Source organism: Tachyglossus aculeatus, chromosome 5, assembly GCF_015852505.1.
Source record: "Tachyglossus aculeatus isolate mTacAcu1 chromosome 5, mTacAcu1.pri, whole genome shotgun sequence".
Classification (NCBI taxonomy): Eukaryota; Metazoa; Chordata; class Mammalia; order Monotremata; family Tachyglossidae; genus Tachyglossus; species Tachyglossus aculeatus.
Window position 1 is genome coordinate 55,103,905 of NC_052070.1, and position 18,638 is coordinate 55,122,542.

The following is an 18,638-nucleotide window of genomic DNA, read 5'->3' on the forward strand; positions in this document are numbered from 1 at the left end:
GAGCTACCCAGTGACAGGAGGACTCTTCCCGGCAAAGATGCCCACCGCAGGCCGGGGCTCACGGGGGCTAGGGTTTGTTTAGTCCCCAGAACCTCACCCAGTCAAAGCCCAGGAAGAATCAGAAAAGCAGTATGGCCTCGTGGCTACAACAGGGTCCTGGAGTCAGAAGTACATGGGTTCGAATCCTGATTTACCTCTTGTCTGTTGTGTGACTTCGGGCAAGTCACTTAACTTCTCTGTGCCTCAGTGACCTCATCTGTAAAACGGGGATTAAGACTGTGAGCCTCCCGTGGGACAATCTGGTCACCTTGTAACCGCCCCAGCACTTAGAACAGTGCTTTGCACATAGTAAGTGCTTATTAAATGCCATCATTATTATTTCCTCAACTGCAGAATAGAGAATCTGTTTTCCCTCCTACTTAGACTGCGAATAGGGACTGTGTCTGACCTAATTAACTTGTATCTACCCTTGTGCTCAGAACAGTGTTCGGCACACAGCAAGAGCTTACCAAATACTACTATTTGAAAAAAAAAAAACCCAAAACAAAAACTCGGGCATATTGCAGAATCCTCTTTTCTGGAAAAGCTCCAGCTATTGAGGTCTCACAACTGTCTCTGTTTACTCCTTCCTGAGTCTCACAACCCAAAGTGAGAGAGTTCTTCTTATCGTCTGCGTCTGACCTAAATCTTTCTTGCTGCAGCGGAAGCCTAGTCCCTCTTGGCCTCAGGAAGGAAGACAGTGGCCTTCTGCTCAGGACGCAGCACTTTCTACCACCCAGAGATGAGGAGTGAGTTAATAAAAGGGGCTGGGGGGGTGCTGTAGGTAGTCAAAGACTTTGGAACCCTGAGCCTGGGGGTTCTGACTGCTAAAATTGGGAGTGGGGAGAGTGGGTGGAGCCCGCAGGGAGAAAGGGGAAGCGAGAGACAAGAGGCAATTTAGTCTTATTTTCAGCAGGGCTGGTCTGGCCACATCAGGGGACCTATAACATTGCTGCCCTCCAACTGCCTCGTGTCATTGCTTCTGCAGAGCCCACATATTACTATCAGCGTGACTCAGTGGAAAGAGCACCTGATCACCTTGTAACCTCCCCAGCGCTTAGAACAGTGCTTTGCACATAGTAAGCGCTTAATAAATGCCATTATTATTATTGTTATTATTATTCTCTGCGCCTCAGTTACCTCATCTGTAAAATGGGGATTAAGACTGTGAGTCCCCTGTGGGCCAACCTGATCACCTTGTAACCTCCCCAGCGCTTAGAACAGTGCTTTGCACATAGTAAGCACTTAATAAATGCCATTATTATTATTATTATTCTCTGTGCCTCAATTACCTCATCTGTATAATGGGGATTAAGACTGTGAGTCCCCTGTGGGCCAACCTGATCACCTTGTAACCTCCCCCACGCTTAGAACAGTGCTTTGCACATAGTAAGCGCTTAATAAATGCCATTATTATTATTATTATTCTCTGTGCCTCAATTACCTCATCTGTAAAATGGGGATTAAGACTGTGAGTCACCTGTGGGCCAACCTGATCACCTTGTAACCTCCCCCACGCTTAGAACAGTGCTTTGCACATAGTAAGCGCTTAATAAATGCTATTATTATTATTATTATTTGGAGTCAGAGGTCATGGGTTCAAATCCCGGCTCCACCGACTGTCAGCTGTGTGACTTTGGGCAAGTCACTTAATTTCTCTGTGCCTCGGTACCTCATCTATAAAATGGGGATTAAAACTGTGAGCCCCCCGTGGGACAACCTGATCACCTTGTAACCTCCCCAGCGCTTAGAACAGTGCTTTGCACATAGTAAGCACTCAACAAATACCATTATTATTATTATCATTATTCCTATAATAGTACAATCATTCTATAATGACATCTTACTATCTTGTATCTACCACTGTGCTTAGTATACTGCTTAACTATTATTGTCCCTATAATATAATCAATAATAACAATAATGCTAAGCAGTGCTAAGCATGAGGATAGACAGAAGATAGCCAGGTTGGACAAAATCCCTGCCCCACATGGGGCTTTCAACCTAAATGAGAGGAAGGGAGCTCGCAGATGGAGAACAGGTATTGAATCCCCAATGTACAGATGAAGAAAGAGAAGCATGGAGAAGTTAAGTGACTGGTCCAAGGTCACCCAGCAGGTAAGTGGCAGAGCTGGGCTAAGAGGCCAGGTCTTTAGACTCTCAGATCTTTTCACTAAGTCACGCTGCTTCTTCTGCCAGGACTCCCCTCCTCATGAGAAACTGTCCCTATTCTGTTTCTGTTTCTGTTTGGTCCCCAGCCCAACCCCTTTCTTCATTTATTCATTCATTCAATCATATTTACAGAGCGCTTACTGTGCGCAGAGAACTGTACTAAGCACATAGGAGAGTACAATACAACAATAAACAGACACATCCCCCGCCCACAATGAGCTTACGTTCTTGAGAGGGGAGGCAGATATCACTATAAATCCTTCATATCTGATAGACCATCATCCTCCACCATCTTCAAAATACTAAAATCACATCTCCAGGAAGCCTTCTCTGACTAACCTTTAATCTCCCACCCAAGCCCCTCCCTTCTGCAACACCTCTGCACTGGCCAGTCAATCATATTTATTGAGCGCTTACTGTGAGCAGAGCTCTGTACTAAGCACTGAAGTCCTTACCCCCTGAGCACTTAAGTATCCACCTCTCCTTCCACGGCACTTATGCCCACACCCTCATATTTGGTTGTCTCCCTTCGCGTAGACTTAGATAGTTCAGCTTAGCTAAACTCACCTTGAGGTAGACCTGCCCTTTCTCCATTTATTTCCTCTTGTGCCTTTCTATTCCCCTGGCAATCCCTTCCCACCCATGGGCTGAAGCATCTTCCTTTCTCTAGCCTCCTCTGCTCTGGACACCCAGCCCGGTAAGCATTCATATGGAGCAGAGGACATTGGGTGGAGGTGGGGGCTGTTACCTTCCTGGGGTTGTTCTTCTCCACCACGCCATCACGGTCCGCATCCACGTCCAGAGAGATCTCTGCAGGGTACACACAGTTGGCCAGGGGGTGTAAATGACTCGAGGTCCAGAATCCTGTCTACTTGCTCTAGTGTACTGTCCCGTATGCTTGTGAGCCCAGTGCTGTGCACAGAGTGAGCAGTCAATACTGACTACTGAACTGAGTCGGTACGGCCTGGAGACGTTCCAGCAGCCAACTCTCCAGGTCCTAGGCCTGAGTGGGCCAGATTCATTCATTCATTCATTCAATCGTATTTACTGAGCGCTTACTGTGTGCAGAGCACTGTACTAAGCGCTTGGGAAGTACAAGTTGGCAACATATAGAGTCGGTCCCTACCCAACAGTGGGCTCACAGTCTAGATTGAACCTGGGCTACAGTCGATCAATCAGGCATACTTACTGAGCACTTACTGTGTGCAGAGCAGTGTATAAGCACTTGGGAGAGTACAACACGACAGTATAACGGACACATTCCCAGCCCACAACGAGCTTGCATCCTAGAGGGAAAATCCCACTGGTCTTCCTAACACACGGTTTGCGCCACTGATCTCTGGCTCTGGGGATATCGCATATCAGAGAAGCGATATGGGCTGATTTGAGTCTCTGTTCCTTCCTCATTTTCCACCGTCCCGGCTCCTGCTCCTAGCGAGCTGGAGGGGCTGCAGGACATTGCTAAGGAGCAAGGAGAGGGCCCAAATGTTGGCAGGAGGGCAAAGGAGGCAGAGGCCTGGCTAATCCACACCCTGAATGGAGATTGCCCAGAACCTTAAACCAAGGCTTTTAAATGGCCTTCCCTTGCTCTCCCCTCTGAGAGGTGGGTCCGGGGGTGGGCGGGGTGTGTGTGTTTCCGGGGGGGTGGTGAGGGAGTGGAGGGAGGGTACAGGGGGGCGGTGGCAGGAAAGGGTTGGCAGGGAGGGGTTGTCACGGGGATGAAAACCTGCTAAATACAGAATGGAGAATGGTAACAATAATAACAACAGTAATAATAATCATGGTATTTGTTTAGTGCTTACTATGTGCCAGGCACCTTACTAGGCGCTGGGGTGGTTACAAGCAAATCAGGTTGGACACAGTCCCTGTCTGGCATAGGGCTCACGGTCTTAATCCCCATTTTACAGATGAGGTAACTGAGGCACAGAGAAGTGAAGTGACTTGCCCAGACAAGTGGTGGAGCTGGGATTAGAACCCATAACCTTCTGATTCCCAGGCTCGTGCTCTATCCACTACTATACTATGGTATACTATGCCTCAGTCCGAAGGTCATAGCACAGTTTAACAGTCAATATGTACATCCCATGACCAGTAGCTGCCTAAAACAAACAAGGACCCGGATTACTGGGTCCTCCTTTTCCTCCCTTAGGAAGGCAGACAGTAACAGTGGTTCACTACGGGGTGACCAGTAATCCAGGTGCGTGGAGGTCTATGGGAGGGGGAGCACCCCCGACCCTTCAGCGCTACTGAAAGAGGAAAGCATTTATCCCAAGAGGGACAGTGATGATGGAGAACCCTCGGCTCCCGGCCATCATTTGGCCGTGTCGTCACCCCGTTGGCTGGTGGTTGGGGCACCTCTCCTGACCAGGCAGTGTTTCTCTTTCTGCCTGCTGACTCTTTCAGGGATCTTGGCCACCTTGTGCGTGAGCTGGAGGGAATCGGGGTACAGTGAGGTCGCACTGGGGACTGTTGGGCTCACCTCATCGGCTGGCACCTTGTCCTTGGCTGTGGATGTTGGGGGCTGGGTCTGCCCCCTCCCTGAGGGCAGCCCGGCCGATTCTTGGCCGCTCCGGGCATTGGGGGTGGGGCAGCTAGGGTCGCTCCCTGCAGAAGTGACTTACTCCTGGCCTAGTTTCTTTCTAGCCCAGCCTAATTTCCCTCAGGGACCAACACAGCCACTGCAGGGTGAGCTGGGAAGGAACCGGTTTGGGGAGAGGGGCAGGGGCTGGAAGCTGGGTGACTTCAAGGCATCAAACATCTGTCCCTCAGACACCCCTCCCCTCAACCCCCTCCCGGGAAGCAGGGGGGCAGTCTGGCTTTGGGGCTGGTACACTATGAGGGATGCTTCCCAGAGGTACGTGCCTGCAGTTCAGTTACCCAAAATAATCTCCGAGGTGTCAGGTGGCCGTGGAGTGTCTGGCAGATTAATGGGAAATGTCAGGGGGATTGGGTTCGGGGCCGTCTGTCCGCAGGGGTGGCGGCGCCAGACTGGCTCAGGCTCCTGGCTTTGGTCATTCCCTACCCCCTCCTCCACCCAACATACACTCCTCTTCAGGCTGGCATCAGTAGCAGGCAGGGCCCCTAAGTGGATCAGTAAAGGAACTGAGGACTAACAGCATAGCCTGGTGGAAAGAACAAGGGCCTGGGGGTCAGAGGACTTGAGTTCTACTCCTCGCTCTGCCGCTTGCTTCCTATGTGATCTTCGGCAGGTCATTTCACTTCTCAGGGTCTCAGTTTCCTCATCTGTAAAATGGGGATTCAATACTTGTTCTCCCTCCTACTTAGCCTGAGAATACCAGGGGGAAGAGGGACTGTCTCTGTCTTAATTTAACTTGTATCTATCCTAACATTTAAAACAATGTTTGACAGATACCACAGTGATAACACTATTGTTATTAATAACAGCGATAATAATAATTTAAATGTCCTTCCCCCATATTCCAATGTCATTGTCTCTCCTGGGATGGTCTCTGAGGGCCACAGAGTTAGCAGGCACCATAGCCTCACACATATCATTTACATAGCCCACACCTTAATTACAGTTTTATTAAGCACTTACTGTGGGCTAAGCACTGTGCTACATGTGGAGGTTAGATACAAAATAATCAGATCAGTCCCCGTCCCTCTGTCATATGGGGCTCAGAGTCTCAGAGATAGGGAGCACAGATATTTTCTCCCCCTCTTACAGATGAGCAAATGGAGGCACAGAACAGTTAAGTCACTTGCTCAAGGTCACCCAGAGGGCCAATGGCAGAACTGGAACTAGAACCCAGGTCTCCCGGGTCCCATTCCCAGACTCATTCCAGAAAGCCAAGTTGCTACCCAGGGCTCCCGATCCAAGAAGTCGAGCACTAATGTGGCCTGGGAATCTCAGTCGGTGTAAAAACCTGGCCCCCTTCACAACATCTGCCATCCTCAAAATTAAAAGGAGAAGGACCGTGAGTCTTGTTTCAATTGTCTAGTTTCTAGACTGTGAGCCCGTTGTTGGGTAGGGACCGTCTCTATCTGTTGCCGACTTGTACTTCCCAAGCATTTAGTACAGTGTTCTGCACACAGTAAGCGCTCAATAAATACGATTGAATGAATGCATGAATATCATCACCCAAACGCTTAGTACAGTGCTTCTCATTCAGGAAATGCTCAGACCACCGTTGCATGGGTCACCCCACATGCTACAGGGGGGAAGCCCCTTAAATTGGAAGCTCTTCAAGGTCAGGGACTCTGACTTACTTCTATCGTGCCATTCCAAGGGCTTAGAACAGTGCTCGGCACCCAGTAGATGTTCAGTGACTCTTCCTGAAAGCAGATCTAGGCAACTGTGAGATTGCCCTTCTTGCCTACAATTTATGGTTGTTTAGGGTTGCAAAGAGTGTGAACAGGATATCCCTGCCACTAGGTGTGAAGCCTAGAACTGGGCTCTGAAATTCTGTTCACCTCCCTTGCCTCCGTTCCCTCCATCTCAGGGGACTGTCTCTGCTCCCACCTGAGGGGCCACCAGCCAAATGGCCCGTGCCCCCAGCAGCCGTGGCCCAGGGCAGTGAGTTCAGTTTTTGACTGCCCCACAGGAGGGTGGCAGGGTTCGCTTTCTCACCTTCTCATCCCCGGCTTCCCCGGGAAAGCGTGCCCGGGCCCTGTTCCTTCCTGGCAGCTCATGCTAATCTCAGCTAATTAGGGGTGAGCCTAATTCATTCATTCATTCAGTTGTATTTATTGAGCGCTTACTGTGTGCAGAGCACTGTACTAAGCGCTTGGGAAGTACAAGTTGGAGCCTAATGTGAACAGACTATTGGGAACTCAGAGAGGGGAGAAAAATATTGGAAGCCAGGGGCAGGCAGAGTGAGGGGCAGAACAAGGGAGCCTTATTGAATATATGTATATATGTTTATACATATTTATTACTCTATTTATTCATTTATTTATTTTGCTTGTACATATCTATTCTATTTATTTTATTTTGTTGATATGTTTGGTTTTGTTCTCTGTCTCCCCCTTCTAGACTGTGAGCCCACTGTTGGGTAGGGACTGTTTCTATATGTTGCCAACTTGTACTTCCCAAGTGTTTAGTACAGTGCTCTGCACACAGTAAGTGCTCAATACGATTGATTGATTGATTATTGAAGGCACATCTCTTCCAAGAGGCCTTCCCAGACTAAGTCCTCTTTTCCTCTTTTCTCACTCCCTTCTGCAGCGCCCCGACTTGCTTCCTTTATTCACCCCCCACTCCTGCCCCACAGCACCTATGTACATATTTGGAATTCATTTATTTGTATTAATGTCTGTCTCCCCCTCTAGACTGTAAGCTCATCATGGGCAGGGAATGTGTTTGTTTATTGTGATATTGTACTCTCCCAAGTGCTTAGTACAGTATTGTCACACAGTCAGTGCTCAGTAAATACGATTGAATGAATGAATGGGGCAGAGTGAGGGGCAGAGCGAGGGGCAGGCAGAACCCCAGACCCTGCCAATGGGGATCCTTTGTGTTACTGTTGCCCAGACAAGTCCCTGCCTCCCAAGCTGGGGTGATGCTGAAAGCACTTGCAAATGTGGGACAGCTCCCTGTTGATCCTGAGGTAACCTATGAACTCTACAGAGTGCGTTCCTCTCCCCCTCGTCCCCCTCTCAATCAATCAATCAATCAATCGTATTTATTGAGCGCTTACTATGTGCAGAGCACTGTACTAAGCGCTTGGGAAGTACAAATTGGCATCCCCCCATCTTACCTCCTTCCCTTCCCCACAGCACCTGTATATATGTATATATGTTTGTACATATTTATTACTCTATTTATTTATTTATCTTACTTGTACATATCTATTCCATTTATTTTATTTTGTTAGTATGTTTGGTTTTGTTCTCTGTCTCCCCCTTTTAGACTGTGAGCCCACTGTTGGGTAGGGACTGTCTCTATGTGTTGCCGACTTGTACTTCCCAAGCGCTTAGTACAATGCTGTGCACACAGTAAGCGCTCAATAAATACGATTGATTGATTGATTGATTGTTGACACTGGGACCCCCAACCCCACTTGGTTCCAGGGCCATTGTGTTCCACTCCCCAGTCCCAGTAAACATAGGCCCCCTTGCCCAGACACCCCTGGACTTGAGGGCAGGAGCAGGAGCAGAAGTGTTAAAAGGAAAAATTCCACAAATGAAGAATCTGGCTCCACATCCGTCACCATCCTGGGAGATGAACCAACTGAAAACCGGATGGACTGGTATGAAACCAGCCAAATAGTTCTGCCAGCCTGGTTCCCCTCTGCCAACTAGGACCCCCTTTTAGACTGTGAGCCCGGACTTTCTCTATATGTTGCCAACTTGTACTTCCCAAGCACTTAGTACAGTGCTCTGCACACAGTAAGCACTCAATAAATACGATTGATTGATTGATTGACCAGCCAGAGGCCCCGGGCTACCAAGGTGGCACCACCAGCAGGGCCTAGGAGGCTGGGATTCACACCATGGCATTTGGACTGGGCAGCCATCCCTCTGAGCTTGGTGACCAGTGTAGCTATGCATGGCCTAGGGAACAGCATTATAATAATAATAATAATAATAATGTTGGTATTTATTAAGCGCTTACTATGTGCCAAGCACTGTTCTAAGCGCTGGGGTAGATACAAGGCAATTAGGTTGTCCCACATGGGGCTCACAGTCTTAATCCCCATTTTCCAGTTGAGGTAACTGAGGCACAGAGAAGTTAAGTGACTTCCCCAAAGTCACACAGCTGACAAGTGGTGGAGTTGGGATTAGAACCCACAACCTCTGACTCCCAAGCCCGTGCTCTTTCCATTAAGCCATGCTGCTTCTCTCGTTGCCTAGAGACAGGCCTGGTGTAGTGAATAGAGCATGGGCCTGGGAATCAGACGGTCGTGAGTTCATTCATTCATTCATTCGTATTTATTGAGCGCTTACTGTGTGCAGAGCACTGTACTAAGCGCTTGGGAAGTACAACTTGGCAACATCTAGAGACGGTCCCTACCCAACGTGGGCTCACAGTCTAGAAGCGGCAGCCAGACAACAAAACAAAACATATTAACAAAATAAAACAGAGTATGTACAAGTAAAATAAATAGAGTAATAAATACATACAAACATATATACATATATACAGGTGCTGTGGGGAGGGAAGGAGGTAAGTCCGGGGGGGGGCGGGGATGGGGAGGGGGAGAGGAAGGAGGGGGCTCAGTGTGGGAAGGCCTCCTGAAGGAGGTGAGCTCTTAGTAGGGCTTCGAAGGGAGGAAGAGAGCTAGCTTGGCGGATGTGCGGAGGGAGGGCATTCCAATATATAATAATAATAATAGCGAGTTCTAATTTTAGCTCGACCACTAGTCTGCTGTGTGGCCTTGGGCAAGTCATTTCACTTCTCTGGGCCTCAGTTACCCCATCTGTAAAATGGGGATTTAGACTGGGAGCCTCAAGAGGGACAGGGACTATGTCTCCAACCTGATTTGCTTAGTTACCCCATCTGTAAAATGGGGATTTAGACTGGGACAGGGACTCAAGATGGACAGGGACTATATCTGCAGCCCAGCGCTTAGTACAGTCCTAGGCACATAGTAAGAGCTTAATAAATACCACAATTATTATTATTATTAGAGATAGAGCATGGGCCTGGGAGTCAGAAGGACCTGAGTTCTAATCCTGCCTCCTCCACTTGTCCACTGTGTGACCTTGGGCAAGTCACTGAACGTCTCGCTGCTTCAGTTACCTCATCTGTAAAATGGGGATTAAGACTGAGCCCCAGGTGGGACAGGGATAGTGCCCAACCTGATTAGCTTGTACCCCGGCGCTCAGAACAGTGCTTGACACATAATAAGTGCTTAACAAATACCATCTTCATCATCAACCACGGGAGTCACATCGGACCCGACTTTTCCAGCAGCTGGGTGACATTCCTTTGGCGGGGCCAGGAGCTCTTATCCCCGGCCTGGGAAGGCCAGCTCAGCTACAGTGGGGCCTGCAGTTATGCATCGCGGTACCCCTCCTCTTCCTCCTCCCCCTCTTTTTTCAGGGGCAGCGGCTGTGGCCACCACTGTAGCAGCCGAGGGGTTTTCTCTCCTGCCACTCTGGTCAAAAGCCAGAGCCTCAGTGGATCATCCCCTTGGCCCTCTTGGGTCACGAAGTAGAAGACTGAAAAGTATGACCATCCCACCCAAGCTGGTACATCTGGTCAACTTAGACCTGGCCCTGCTTGGTTGTTGTAGGGAGTGGGGAGAGAGGAGGAGAAGAAAGGAGTTGATTTCAGGGTCTTTTCTTATGCCGTCGACCCACAGCAACGCCATGGACACATCTCTCCCAGAACACCCCACCTCCATCTGCAATTGATCTGGTAGTGTAACCATAGTTTTCTTGGTAGAAATACAGAAGTGGTTTGCCATTGCCTCCTTCTGTGCAGTAAACTTGAGTCTTCGCCCTTGTTTCTCTCCCATGCCGCTGCTGCCCAGCACAGGTGAGTTTTGATTTCTAGCAGATTGCCTTCCACTCGCTAGCCACTGCCCAAGCTAGGGATGGAATGGATAGGCCTCTGCCTCACTCTCCCTCCTGTAGTCAAGATTGGTAGAGTACTGGGAACTCTCCAGATGTGACCCTGAAGGGGGGATTTCAGGGTAGTAATAATAATATTTGTTAAGCACTTATTTTGGGCCAAGTACTGTACTAAGTCTGGCTCTGTCTTCCCTGATTAGCTTGTTTCTACCCCAGACCTTACTACAGTGCTTGCCCCGTGAGTGCTTAACAAATAATAATACCTAACAATAATAATAATAATTATGGTACTTGTTAAATGCTTACTGTGTGCCAAGCACTGTCCTAAGTGCTGGGGAAGAGACAAGTTAGTTAGGTGGGGCACAGTCCCTGTCCCACACAGGGACACTTTTAATCCCCATTTTACACATGACGAACTGGGGGCCAGAAGTGAAGTGACTTGCCCAAGGTCACATAGGAGACATGTGGTAGAGCTGGGATTAGAATCCATGACCTCCTAACTCCCACGCCCATGCAGTATCTACTAAGCCACACTGCCTATCCAGTTCATTCATTCATTCAATCGTATTTATTGAGCGCTTACTGTGTGCAGAGCACTGTACTAAGCGCTTGGGAAGTACAAGTTGGCAACATCTAGAGACGGTCCCTACCCAACAGCGGGCTCACAGTCTAGAAGGTAATTTCAGCCAAAGTATTTTGAGGGGCTGGATTATCTGGATGATTTATTAAGGCAGATCCAGCCTGAATATTTTCTATATGAAAACTCACAGGCAGTAAACTAAAGAAGGAGGTGAATAATTCCACAGCAAAATCAATTGTCAGCTGTGTGACTTTGGGCAAGTCACTTAACTTCTCTGTGCCTCAGTTACCTCATCTGTAAAATGGGCATTAAGACTGTGAGCCCCCCGTGGGACAATTTGATCACCTTGTAACCTCCCCAGTGCTTAGGACAGTGCTTTGCACATAGTAAGTGCTTAATAAATGCCATTATTACTATTATTATTATTGAGAAGCAGCATGGCCTTATGGATAGAACATGTGCCTGGGAGTCAGAAGAACCTGGGTTCTAATCCCAATTCCTCCACTTGTCTGCTCTGAGACCTTGGGCAAGTCACTTCACTCCTCCGTGTCTCCGTTACCTCATCTGTAAAAGATTGAGAGCCCTGTGTGGGACAGGGACAGTGTTCATTCATTCAATCGTATTTATTGAGCGCTTACTGTGTGCAGAGCACTGTACTAAGCACTTGGGAAGTACAAGTTGGCAACATATAGTCCAACTTGATTAACATGTCTACCCTAGTGCTTAGTGCAGGACTCTTCAGGGTGGAGCTGGTGATGGAAAACTCCAGACGGGGGGCGGAAATCCTCCTGGGAGGAACCCCAATCAACCCTCTCACACTTACCGATGGCGGTGAGGAAGACCCCGGCCTGGTCGATTGGTATGCCCCCTTCCTCCCTGAAGTAGCTGACAGTAACCTGGGGGTGCACACAGTGGGAGAGAGAAAGGTGATCAGGGAAGTGGGTCATGTGACCAGTTCATTCGTTCATTCAATCGTATTTATTAAGTACTTACTGTGTCCAGAGCCCTGTACTAAGCGCTTGGGAAGTACAAGCTGGCAACATATAACGACGGTCCCTATCCAACAACGGGCTCACAGTCTAGAAGGGGGAGACAGACAACAAGACAAAACCAGTTATACCTAGGGAAGCATTCCATTCATTCATTCAATCGTATTTATTGAGCGCTTACAGTGTGCAGAGTACTGTACTAAGCGCTTGGGAAGTACAAGTTGGCAACATATAGAGACGGTCCCTACCCAACAGTGGGCTCACAGTCTAGAAGGGGGAGACAGAGAACAAAACAAAACACATATTAACAAAATAAAGTAAATAGAATAAATATGTACAAATAGAATAAATAAATAGAGTAATAATTCCAGGAACACTTGCTCAGGGTGAGCCAGGGAAAGTGGTTCAAGAGGCTGTACTCCCCAGGGTGAAGGGCAGGCTGGAAAACCCCTCGTCTGTGGGCCGCAATATAGAGGGGCTAGGCTACGGGCACTGGCCATGGATAGACTCTACCCCACAATGTTGCTTGTGTGTCTGAATGAGTTTTGCTGCTTATCTGGAGTTGCACTGAAGGTCCCCACAGAGTTGCTATTCTACAGCTCCTCCAACTTCTGCTTTTTGCCTGAAAGGAAAGGAAAGGGTGGGGCAGCAGAGGGCTAGCTCGGGGCAGGAAAGAGTCCCTGCCAGAACTGTCAGCTGTCCCAGTCATCTGGTGTCCCTGAGAAGTGCCCACCTACTTCTGCCCCACAACACTGCCGAAGGAGAACTCTGAATAATAATAATAATAATTTTGGTATTTTGTTAAGCGCTTACTATGTGCAAAACACTGTTCTAGGCGCCGGGGAGGATACAAGGTGATCGGGTTGTCCCATGTGGGGCTCACAATCTTAATCCCCATTTTACAGATGAGGTAACTGTGGCCCAGAGAAGTGAAGTGACTTGCCCAAAGTCACCCAGCTGACAAGCGGAGGAGCCGGGATTTGAACCCATGACCTCTGATTCCCAAGCCCGTGCTCTTTCCACTGAGCCACGCTGCTCCTGTAAAGAAAGGTTCTCCTCTGAAGAACCAGTAGTGACTGAAGTAGGGCTGTGCCTAAGTGAGCAGAGGTTTTTTTTATGGCATTTGTTACTCTCTCTTAATATGTGTCAAACATTGTTCTAAGCACTGGGGCAGATGCAAGTTTATCAGGTTGGAGACAGTCCCTGTCCCATGTAGGGCTCACAGTCTAAATTGGAGGATGGAAAATTTAAGCACCATTTTACAGGTGAGATACCTGAGGCACGGAGAAGTTAAGTGACTTGCCCAAGGTCACACAGCAGCCAAATGGCAGAGCTGGGATTAAAACCCAGATCCTCTGACTCTCAGGCCCATGGTCTTTCCAATAGGTCACCCTACTTATTAGGCAGGAAACCAGACACTTGAGCAAAAGTCCTGCCGGCCGATCCCAGCCTGGGTCACTCCAATTTAAGTCGGAAGCTCTTCCCGTCCGATCCGATTGAAGATTCAGACCCTTCCTTGAGGGCTGGAGATTGGGAAAGTAGGATTTTATATTGGAAAATTAAACATCAGGGGCACAGTGAGGAATCTACAGGCCTGATGTTCCGAAACGCCGAGCTCAAACCAAGGCTCAAGTGGGAGAAAGAGCATCAATTAGTCTCGGCACCTAGCTTCTTAATAATAATGGTAATGATGACAGTTGTTAAGCTTTTACTATATGTTAAGCACTGTTCTATGCGCTGAGGGTAGAACAAGCTAATCAGGTTGGACACAGTCCCTGTCCCACATGGGCTTCACAGTCTTAAATTTCAATTCTACAGATGAGGAAACTGAGGCACAGAAGTTAAGTGACTTGTCCATGGTCACACAGCAGATAAGTGGCGGAGCTGGAATTAGAACCTAGGTCCGTCTGACTCCCATGCCTGTGCTCTATCCACTAGGCAATACTGCTTCCCTGTGAAGGAGAACTTGATAAGTTCTAGCAACAACATTATTTCTATTGGCAGATCCCTTTTTTCCTCTGTATGAGAGGGAAACTGAGGCCAAGGGAGGGAAAGCAACTTCTCTCCCCCGACCACCGTCCACTCAGCTGTGGGAAAGAAAGAGTGCTGGGAGCCAAACTCAGGGGTCCTGGTCACCCAGCCAGCTTCTCATGGGCTCCACAGCGTCCTCAGCCTCCATCTCAGGCTCCTCTTGAGAAGAGCCGCAGAGTGAGAAGGGGAGTTTCTCCTTGTTGCAGAGCTGATCCTCAGGTGAGAGGATGCTAACTAGGATCAGGGAGGTGGAAGATTAACCAAGAGGAGGCCACCACTAGACTGTAAGCTCATTGTAGGCAAGGGATGTGACTGTTTATTGTTGTATTGTACTCTCCCAAGTGCTTAATACAGTGCTCCGCTCACAGTAAGTGCTCAATAAATAGGACTGACTGAATGAATGGTATGAAACATTTCTTTTAAAGCCTCCTCAGAGAAGGAGGGGCCCTATGGGTGTCTCAGCATCTCTCTATACTGGGAGACCAGATAAAACTGGGTTCAGAAAATGCCAGGTTGAAGTTACTCTGGTCAGGAGGCCACTGGGTGATTCCTGCTTTGGGAGAGAGAGGGAGATTTTTAGAGGGAAGTTTTCGCCAATCACAGGAAGCTAGTTGGGTGAGGTCACTGGGTGTGGGACTAAGGGCAGGGCCGAGATAGAGCTCAGCAGCGGTGGTTCCTTCCTCGGGCAGTGCCAGCTACTGCCCCCAGACCACTGGGTACACTGGAACACACACGGGGCAGGGGGCCGGTCTTCTGGATTGCTTTTGGTGGGTGGGGACCGGCTACTGCGTCTGCATGGCACGAATGGGGAGCCAGGGAGGAGAAGGAAGTGGCCCTTCTTGGCTGCCCTACCTTGTGGTCCCTGGCCTCGGCGCTGGCTTGGTTCATGCTGAGGCTCAGGGTGGTGTCGGAGGAGATGGCCCAGCGCTGTTTGCCATTTCTAGTTGTCTCTTCCACCTGCCCATCTTTCACCACGTCCACCCGCACCCCGGCTGTGTACTTCAGGCCAAAGGTCCGGGCCTCAGCCGGAGCCGCACTGCAACAGAGGAAATGGGGGGAACCCCTGGGTCAAGAAACGGTGTTGGGAGAAAACACGGACAAGCGGGAGTTCTTCCTCTGCCTGACAGCCTCCCATCTTTTTTTTAATGGTATTTGTTAAAAGCAGCGTGGCTTAGCGGAAAGAGCATGGGCTTTGGAGTTAGAGGTCCTGGGTTCTAATCCCAGTTCTGCCACTTATCAGCTGTGTGACTTTGGGCAAGTCACTTAACTTCTCTGGGCCTCAGTTACCTCCTCTGTAAAATGGGGATTAAGACAGTGAGCCCCACATGGGACAACCTGATTACCCTATATCTATCCCAGGGCTTAGAACAGTACTCGGCACAGAGTAAGCGCTTAACAGATGCCATCATCATTATTATTATTCCTTCCTCTGATATTTGAGAAAGATGTAGGACCAGGGTGGAGGATGCTCCCCACTTCTTGGTCCCTGCCAATCCCAAACACAACAGCTCAGAAAAGAGTCCCAACCCCAACTCCCCATTAACTCCCCTCCCCGGCAACCCGAGATCAAATCTGGCTCCAAGTAGAAAAACAGCCATTTCAGGAAGGAGCAGCACAAAGAGCTACATTCATCCTCTTGGCCGTTGCTGCTGTTGTTGCCTTTTTGTTTCGTGTGAGCGAATAGAGCCTGCCCAAGCCATCTGGGCTTGGGAATAATGAGAATCATTAACTAGGAGCCATTCTCTGGAATCAAGGGCTGAAACCTTAGACCCAGGAAGATCATTTTGTCATTCAGTACTTGGAGCTTAGCACCTCAAAGCCCTGGGAGGATTGTCTCTCCTACTGGGCTAGAAGGGGAAGAGGCCAGTCTGAGGGTCTGGAGCTTCTTATCTTGAGGCTCTGAGCACTGGATTTGGGGAAAATGCTCCATGTTGGAATGAGCACCAGGATGAAAGAAGTTAGAGGAAAGGAAGGGTGGAGGGGGAGGAGTCAGGAATCAGTTGTATTTATTAAGTGCTTATTACGTGCTGAGCACTCTATTAGGCGTTTGGGAAAGTACAATACCAGAGTTAGCAGACACATTCCCTAACCGCAATGAGCTTATATAATAATAATAATAATAATAGTAATGGCATTTATTAAGCGCTTACTACGTGCAAAGCACTGTTCTAAGCACTGGGGCGGTTACAAGGTGATAAAGTTGTCCCACAGTGGGCTCACAGTCTTAATCCCCATTTTACAGATGAGGGAACTGAGGTCCAGAGAAGTGAAGTGACTTGCCCAAAGTCACACAGCTGACAGTTGGTGGAGCCGGGATTCGAACCCCTGACCTCTGACTCCAAAGCCCGGGCTCTTTCCACTGAGCAACGCTGCTTTTCTATAATAATGGCATTTATTTAGCACTTACTATGTGCAAAGCACTGTTCTAAGCGCTGGGGAGGTTACAAGGTGATCAGGGTGTCTCACGTGAGGCTCACAGTCTTAATCCCCATTTTACAGATGAGGTAACTGAGGCACAGAGAAGTTAAGTGACTTGCCCAAAGTCACACAGCTGACAATTGGCGGAGCTGGGATTTGAGCCCATGATGTCTGACTCCCAAGCCAGTGCTCTTTCCATTGAGCCACGCTGCTTAAAAACCTAAACTGGAGATGCCGGGGATCGAACCCGGGGCCTCATACAAGCTACATCCCCATACAGTGCTACAATATAGTCTACAGTAAGATGTTCTGAGCACAAGTTATTTAATAATAATAGTAGTAATAACAACAGTACTTGTAAAGGGCTTATTATGAGTCATTCATTCAGTTGTATTTAGTAAACGTTTTCTGTGTGCAGAGCACTGATTCAAGCACTGTGTTAGATACAAGTTAATTGGGTTGGACACAGTCCCTGTCCCACATGGGGCTCACCCTCTTAATCCCCATTTTACAGATGACGTGACTGAGGCCCAGAGAAGTGAAGTGACTTGCCCAAGGTCACACAGCAGACGCATGGCAGAGCCAGAATTAGAACCCAGGTCCTTCTGACCCCCAGGTTCGTGCTCTATCCACTAAGCGATGCTGCTTTTCTACAACAGAGTTAGTCTCAATACTCAAGGAAGTCCCATGCTCCAATGGAAATAGTGCGGGTGTGGGGGTCAGAGGACCTGGTTCTAATTCTAGCTCCACTACTTACTTACTGTATGATCTTGTGACAGTCACTTAGTTGTTCTCTACCTCAGGTTCCTCATCTGTTCATTGGGGATCCAATACCTGTTCTCTCCTTCCCTTTAGACTGTGGGCCCCACGTGGGACAGAGACTGTGTCTGACCTGATTAGCTTGTATCTACTCCAGCACTTAGTAAAGTGCTTGGCACATAGTAAACACTTATACCACAATTATCATTATAAGTACTGTTATTATCTCTAACAGTGATGTGGCTAAGGAGCGTGGAAGGAGGCAGGGGTGGGGAAAGGGTCCAAGACAGTGCCTGTCCACGTCCAGTTTGCTGCCCATAACTTCCTCTCTGGCCCCTTGAAACAAGTTGCTCATTAGCATCTGCTGGATTGTCAGCTTTCTGAGGGGCAAGGATTGTGTCTACTTACTCTAGTTCACTCTCCCAGCTACTTAGTACGGTGTGCGGCATACAACAGGTGCTCAATAAACACCATTTATTGACCTCTCAGGCCAGAGAAGCTGCCAGCCCCATATTGGCACTTGCTCCCTAGCATCCAGACCCGTGGAGGAGCAGGCCAAGGTCAGACAAGAAGCAACAATCTCCTGGGGATGGTCTGGTGCCAGATCACCTGCCCAGACTGTAGCCCGCAAGACACAAGGAGTTTCTGTGTCTTGAAAATACAATCTGAATTCAAGTGCGAGTCACCAGAAGGTGCCAGAGCCCTGTCAGCCATGGCAACTGAAGCTGAAATCACCTCGCCCCCTCCTCCCTCACCTCCCTTATCACCTTCTACAGCCCAGTCTGCACACTCCGCTCCTCTGCTGCTAACCTCCTCACTGTACCTCGTTCTCGCCTGTCCCGCCGTCAACTCCCAGCCCAAGTCCTCCCCCTAGCCTGGAATGCCCTCCCTCCACACATCCACCAAGCTACCTCTCTTCCTCCCTTCAAAGCCCTACTGAGAGCTCACCTCGTCCAAGAGGGCTTCCCAGATGGAGCCCCCCTTTCCCTATCCTCCTCCCCATCCCCCACACCCTACCTCCTTCCCCTCCCCACAGCACTCCTAATGAAATCTGGATTTAACCACTCTAACAGTGGGGAGACACCAGGCATGACATTTCCTGGGATCATTTCGTTTTACTCCCGAAGGAAAAAAAAAGAATTGAAAAAAGAATTGAAGATCCAGCAATC

At 48.9% G+C, this 18,638-nt stretch overlaps 1 protein-coding gene and 1 non-coding gene across 2 annotated transcripts in view; both read right to left on the reverse strand.

Moving 5' to 3' along the window:
* The window catches only part of PADI2 (peptidyl arginine deiminase 2), a 63,684-nt gene that overhangs the window by 29,852 nt on the left and 15,194 nt on the right, over positions 1 to 18,638 (reverse strand). Inside the window, exons 2-4 of the mRNA XM_038746471.1 lie at positions 15,145 to 15,328; positions 12,096 to 12,168; positions 2,960 to 3,021 (exon numbers count right to left, since the gene is read on the reverse strand). Of these exons, the coding sequence (XP_038602399.1) occupies positions 2,960 to 3,021; positions 12,096 to 12,168; positions 15,145 to 15,328 (319 nt within the window). The remainder of the gene's footprint in view (positions 1 to 2,959; positions 3,022 to 12,095; positions 12,169 to 15,144; positions 15,329 to 18,638) is intronic.
* LOC119929384 lies at positions 10,668 to 10,804 on the reverse strand. The gene has a single exon (XR_005451510.1). It is a non-coding gene; the product is annotated as a small nucleolar RNA SNORA7 (small nucleolar RNA).